The sequence below is a fragment of the Triticum dicoccoides genome, chromosome 1B (genome assembly GCF_002162155.2).
Source record: "Triticum dicoccoides isolate Atlit2015 ecotype Zavitan chromosome 1B, WEW_v2.0, whole genome shotgun sequence".
NCBI classification, from domain to species: Eukaryota; Viridiplantae; Streptophyta; class Magnoliopsida; order Poales; family Poaceae; genus Triticum; species Triticum dicoccoides.
The window spans coordinates 358618565-358625475 of record NC_041381.1 but is presented as its reverse complement, the minus strand read 5'-3'; the positions used below and the strand labels follow the sequence as shown (position 1 = coordinate 358625475).

At 45.3% G+C, this 6911-nt stretch overlaps 1 protein-coding gene across 1 annotated transcript; it reads right to left on the bottom strand.

The window, feature by feature from the left end:
- Positions 1 to 1101: 1101 nt before the first annotated feature.
- LOC119350376 (NADH-ubiquinone oxidoreductase chain 4-like) lies at positions 1102 to 3115 on the bottom strand. The gene is made up of 2 exons (XM_037618240.1): positions 2660 to 3115; positions 1102 to 1650 (listed from the first exon to the last, which is right to left on the bottom strand). The coding sequence occupies exons 1-2, from the start codon at positions 3113 to 3115 to the stop codon at positions 1102 to 1104; spliced, it is 1005 nt and encodes a 334-aa protein (XP_037474137.1).
- Positions 3116 to 6911: the final 3796 nt, after the last annotated feature.

Below are 6911 nucleotides of genomic sequence, written 5' to 3'. Positions count from 1 at the left end.
ACAGCGCCCATTCGTTTCGCGCGCGGGAAGGCAACGAAGTTCAGTTCAAAAGACCACAGCGGAGTGGAGCAGCCGCGACACGAAGTTCCTTACCTTAGCTGGATCTCGCTCGTGCCACCTAAACGGTAGGTATAGGCGGCGGATGTCTGACATTTGGAGTTGTAGTTCGTGCACCTGTCCCCAATAGAAGAATGAGTGATCCCTTCCCCTGCGGATCATGGCCTTACCACTAGGTCCCCGATGGCCAGCGGGGGATTCGGTATAGCAGCTCATGTTCGTTTGCGCTTCGCGTTCCCGCTGGACTGGAAACGTGTTAGCTGTAGGAAGTATGGTTACGAAAGTGACTTCGGTTCGCCAGTTCAGGCTCAACTCCTCGCTTTACGTTAGCGGACTTACAGGTCGGGCCGGGGCTCCACGCTCTTTCTTTCTGTGTGGGACGATGCCGGGGAATGTGTCGAGGCGGCGAACAACAACAAGACAACTAACTACATTTGCTTTTTCCCTCCATGAGATGAGCCAGTGCATTGGACCGATGGATAATAGAACTGAGCTGGCCAAACGCTTGGGCTCTCTACATACGATGTAGAAAAAATAAGATACATATCGATTTCTTTCTGATGGATCCAGAATAGATAGATATCTTGTATCATCAATAGATAGAAAGAGGTCAACCCTTATTATTGATAGAAAACCTTTCGATCTATCAGAACAGATCAGGCCATCTATCAATCGATTTGAATCATCTCGCTTTTCGTTCATTTCAGCCACGCCATAATAGCCACCACAATAAGAAAGAAGCAAGCGAAACAGCTAGAAGCGCTCGCTTCGCTGCGCCCAACAATTCTTATTCACGGGAAAGCCAACCGAAAGATTTGATTCGGACTTCGTAGAGCCGGTGCTGCTGCTGTCTGCGTAGGGCCGTCCCCCACTCCCGTCCCGGGGCGCTAAGGGGTTTTGTTTTAGGAACAGACGGCGGTGTTTTGCTGACGCCTCGAATCGACACTTTTGTTGCGACATGCTAAGTTGTTTCCCCTATTGCTAGTAGGTTGATGGGTCGCATGCCCGGCACACATGTTTTGGCCTTGCTTGTGTGTCCATAACTCAAAATAGTGACCTAACGGCCGCCGCCCGACTAAACATACCAATAGTCACCAAATTCATATGGGCTACTGAGGAGTAGGCAATGATCTTCTTAAGATCGATCTGTCTTAAAGTGGTCAAGGAAGTATATATTATAGCAATCGCGCTTAGAGTATAAATGAAAGGAGTGAAACAAAGTGTCGCCTCGGGAAACATGGGTATGGAAAATCTTAAAAACCCGTAGGTTCCCAATTTTAAAAGAATTCCAGCCAAGATGACGGATCCAGCCGTAGGTGCCTCTACATGGGCTTCGGGTAACCAAATATGAACTGGTACCATAGGCACTTTGACGGCAAAAGAGGCGAAAAAAGCAATCCATAGAAGGATTTGGCACCGCTCACTAAATTTAGTGGTTAATAAAATTTGTAAATCGGTGGTTCCTGTTTGGAGAAGAATCAACATAATAGCTAATAGCATAAAAACAGATCCAAGTAAAGTATATAGGAAAAACTGATATGCTGCCTTGATCTTTCTTTGTCTCGAACCCCATACCCCTATAATGATGGTAGAGTCAGGGGTGGCCCCAAAGCGGAATTGACCAGTGGTAGTTGGTCGAAGCTCCAGTGGGTAGCCACTCCCTTCTCAGGGAACCGTACGTGAGACTTCCACATCATACGGCTCCGTCCCGAGCTTCCGTCGTCGGGCCTTGTCATTAGACCACTATGCTTGTCTTTTCCGCCTTGACTCTCGAGTCTTTTGCTTCTCGGGTGGTGGCAGACAATGCTGCTTGCGTAGCGGGAGATGCTCGCCCGTCGTTTAGGCTTGCTTCCTGCCCGAAAGAAGGCTAGCCGGACTAGTGGTAGGGGACCCGACCGTAAAAAACCCTACCCTATTCTCGAACCCTCTGCCGAGCTCTACCCTGCCCGCATTTATTTGGAAGGGGGCCAAAGAAATGTCTCCACCTGCTGCCAACAGTCTTTCTTCGGAATTCTACTGAACGGGTCGATCCTCCCCTCCGTTTGTTTTAGCAACTTATCCTAAGGTCTCTTCGCCAAGAACTCTCCGGCAATGACAAAGGAACTAACCTGCCTGCAGTGGCGGGGCGGCTTTTTTTTAATAAGACCTGGACGATTATCCCTACCCTCGGTAGCTTACGAGTTTACGTCCATCCCTGGTCGGGTACAGTTTCCTTTATTTTTATCCCTTGTAGCCGTTACCCGAATTCGCGCAAGTGTGTCCACACCCCCCTGACTTGACGAGGAATTCATTCTCGCAAACAAACACACACCTAGGAGCACCCCTTCCTGCATATCCATACAAGACCTGAGTAGGCGGGTCGAGGTCCTACGAGGTACCCACTACTCGGAGTACCCTCCCACCAAAAAAGATGTGTGGTTCGGTGGTTCGACCAGAAATGCTATGCTTACGCACAAGACTACCCCTCTTCCTGAAAGCTTCGCGGGGACCTTTACTACTTTACGACGACGGGGGACCGCCCGTAGGGGGTTTACTGCACAAGGCCCCTGCAGAGGAAAAGCTTGATCCCAGCGAATAGAAGATGCTCAGCTCCGCACAACATAGGGATTGGCACGCTTTCAGAAAGAACATAGAGTAGTAGAGGATCCAGCATGCAGGACACAGCGATCATTAGAAATTCACGAATTAGAAATGCTGTAATATACTCTTTCCCAAAACTTCTCATACCAGACCAACCCACTGAAATGCAAATAGGGATCAGAAATGTGGTCAATATCATGAAGAATAATGAAAGACCGTCTATACCCATATACAAATGGATGTTTTCATAAGGAAGCCATCGAAGGCTTTCCACAAATTGATATTTGGCCGTAGAAGGATCGAATTGTATCCGAGGAATAGGGGGATACAAAAAAGTAATAAGAGAAACGCACAGACCAATCAATCGTATCGGTCTTATTGAAGAATTTGGAATGAAAATAGGAGTAATGCTTCCTAGCACGGGACAGAGAATAGGACCACTTAGCTCGAAATAGCATTCACAGAAATCTTCTAACATAGAGTAGAATTGAACATTGAAAAGATTAGTTGACAACAGTCAATCAAAAGATGGGGCGCCAAATTACTAAACAATAGGGGTCTTTCTGTGCAAGTCAGCTGAACACCGTAATTGATGAGTGAGAAGGTGGGTTAGGTGCACCCCTCGCCCAGTGGGAAGTCATGAGGCTAGCCCCCCCTGAATGAAGAAGTAGTGGGGCCCCCTGCCCACCCACGTATGCGCCTTTATTTAGATTCTAACTAAATATTCTACTGAACTTTATCCGGGAATCTTTCTAAAGAATCCATCTGGCAGAACGCAATTTGTCGATTTCAATCTAAGGTGCACCTTGCCTTTTTCAGGTAGCTTTGTTACGCCTATTCAGCTAGGTGGGGCATTGTTCATAGCCGAAGTCGAAGGGAAAAAATAAGGTAATGAGATGATGGTGCCATCAAGAAGTTTTCGACGAACGTAGTAGCGGCCAAAAATGAAACTCTTGCATGAAAGACCGGATTTGACGCAAGATGAATGGCGTTGGGGTTTTTCAAATGAAACCCGCGATTAGAAAGTCACCAACGGAGCCATACAATCTATCTAGTAGTGTGCCATGGCACGGTACTCCGCTTCGGCAGTGGAAGGAGCAACTGTCTATTGCTTTTATCTCATCCAAGATAGTGTCTCGTCTCCCCATAAAATAGATAAGCCTGTAGTTGAGCACCTATCTGAAGGCCCAATCGGCATCAGTAGTTGCACGCAACTCTAAAGAAGACGATGACGGAAAAAAGGACGGCTCGAGAAAAGGTACCTCGAATATATCTAAGAATCTGATGAACTGCTGCAAAGTGAACTGACCGGGGGGCAGCCATGAAAGGCTGACTTTCTTAGGAAAAGCCATCTGGGCAAGAGATTGTCAGATAAACCAAACTGCCGACCTACTGTTTGTACTGCGTCGGATCAGATAAGGGTGAGCCATCAGTCGGACGGAGTTTAACGTAAAGCTCCAAGGGAGTGTCAACAGTCTTCTCATCATTGAGTTGAGCTCGAGTGATCAAGTCATGACATTATTTGATCTGAGATACCAAATATCCACGAGGAGAATGTGCGACCTCCAAGCCAAGAAAAGGCTTAGGGTGCGTCAGCGCCTTCATAGCAAATAATTGATGAAGGCGACACTTGATCAGCGATATGGTAACGGAGTAATCACCAGTCAGTTTGATATCATCAACATACAACAACAGAATAGCACGTCCTCGAGGATAAACTGATACGAACATGGCCGAATCATGATCACTCCGAGCAAACCCTGCCTGGATAACATAACCACTATGCTGAACTTCAAAAACCGACGCTATCGGGGCTTGTTGAGACCATAGATCGCTTTGCGTAAAGGACAGACAAGAGAAGAAGTCAGAAGGGCAGGTTCTCTTTCATCCGTCTTTTCTAGGTGCGCATCTCCATCTACTAAAAGTAGGGGTGGTTGCCATAGATAGATTGGGTCATTCGTAACCTGAGCAATAACCGATGCTACTACAGCAATAACGAAAATAACCGATGCTACAGTAGAAACTACAGCTATACGTGGCGGCCCCACACGCAGCTTTGTTTAACAAGCATCACCCTTCCTTTCTTTTCAAATGCTTCCTCAGTCAATCAGCAGCTTATTCGATTCCTATTCTTATTAAACATCTGATATAGATGGTGGGAACAATGAAGCAGATTCTTCATCTGTAGGTTGCAATCCGTATGATTTCTTTTCTCGATCTCCTACTTGTGTTTCACCTCGCACCTAAGCATCACGTTCCTAGGGACAGAGACATCTGCGCTCTAAGGCAATCATAGTACTACCAGCATGGTTACATCATTCTGCGAGCAAGCTTCAACTTCAAAGTCACCTGATTTGGCACCAGCCAAAGGAGTAGGAACAACAGCTGGGGAAGCAACATTACCATCCATGGGATGCTTTGTGAACAGCCCCCTCTGTTCAATACCGATACCTGTCAGATTCCATAGCTGATGAATCTCTTTCTTTTTCCACTCTTTCCCCGTCACGCAAGATGCTTTTCTGGCACAAACCTAGTAGTTATTTGTCCTGCTGATCTTGGGTGAACTGATGACACTGATGCTCCAAGACCAAGAGTTTTCACAGCCAAAGCTATTGAAGCTGCTCCCTCCCATGAATCACAGCTTTCTAGACGCACTGCTTGAACACCATGGAGCAAGATAGAGAAAAAACTCCTATCCCAGTTGATCGAGCAGAACCCACCCACCACCGGGCAGGTGCATCAGCCTCTTCTTTCTAGTTTCCGACAGGGCTACCCGCACTAGCCTCTGACCTCTACTCCAAAACCTGAACTTCACAGATCCGAAGCCTAAACCTTCACTACTTCCATCACTTCACAGAGCAGGTCTTGTTTTCAAACTTGCTTTCGGGTTAAGTGCAGAAAATCAATTCAATATTCCTGTCATTGAGGATCTATTAGATGAGCTACATGGTGCACAACTGTTTTCCAAACTTGATTTGAGATCAGGTTATCATTAGATAAGAATGAGAAGAGAAGACATTCCAAAATTTTAGGACATATTTTTGTCATTATGAATACTTAGTGATGCCATTTGGACTCACTAATGCACCTGCTACCTTCCAATCTTTAATGAATCATGTTTTTGCTCCGGAAATACCTTTTGGTATTCTTTGATGATATTCTGATATATAGCAAGACCAAACAAGCTCATCTCAAGCATCTCAAGTTAGTCCTGGACATTCTAAGGTCATAAAAACTATATGCTAAGATTAGCAAATGCAGTTTTCATGTCCCTCAAGTGGAGTATTTAGGGCATGTTATCTAAGGATAGGGTCTATCTACAGACCCCCACAAAATAGTTGCCATCAAAGAATGGCCAGCACCTAAGACTATCACTCAGTTGAGGAGTTTTCTTGGTATGGCTGTAGAAAAAGAAGATTTGTCAAGAATTATGGGATAAATTCTAGGCCACTTCATGACTGTCTAAAAAAGAATCATTCCAGTGGTCAGATGCTCAAATTGAGGCCTTCACAACATTGAAGAATTGTCTGGTCACTGCTCCTGTTATGGCTTTGCCTGATTTGACCCTACCATTTACTTTTTAAACAGATGCATGAGGTCAAGGTATTGGTTCTGTCCTCATGCAACAAGGCAGACCAATTGCTTATTTCAGTAAAACCCTTGGACCCAGAAATGCAGCTATGTCAACTTATGATAAGGAGAAGCTTTAGCTATTTGTGAATCCTTGAAGAGATGGCGCCACTACTTTCTTGGTTCCCAATTCTTTTATTGATCAAAACTGATCAACAGAGCCTTAAATACATCACAGAACAAAAAGTCTCTAAGGGCATCCAGCACAAGCTTATGTGAAAACTGCTTGAATTCAATTACAAGATTGAATACAAAAAAAAGAAAACAAGGTTGGAGATGCTTTGAGCAGAAGAGATTCTCTTATGATGGCAGTCACTGCAGTTACTCCTACTTGGGCTTCAACTGTAGAAACCAGCTACACTAATGATGATCACTGCAAATCTCTGCTTGAGAAGCTCACTGTATCAGCCAATGCAGCACCCCCTTAGACTCTTCATTCTGGCATTTTGAGATATAAAGGAAGAATATATGTGGGATCAGATGCTGTTCTTAAACACCAAATCATTGATTCACTTCACAACTCTCCCATAGGAGGCCATTTAGGCATTGTGGCTACTTATCAAAGGGTAAAAAAGCTATTTGATTGGCGCCAGGCCAGGAGATTGAAACTTTTCTACATGAGTGTGTAGTTTGCCAAAGAGTCA

Bases quoted from the DNA above. Each gene is read 5' to 3' on its own strand.
- LOC119350376 (XM_037618240.1), bottom strand. From the start codon at position 3,115: ATGTTAGAAGATTTCTGTGAATGCTATTTCGAGCTAAGTGGTCCTATT. The intron at 1,651-2,659 runs ATGTTGTGCGGA...GCCACCCCTGAC, and splicing joins CTGAAAGCGTGCCAATCCCT to TCTACCATCATTATAGGGGT.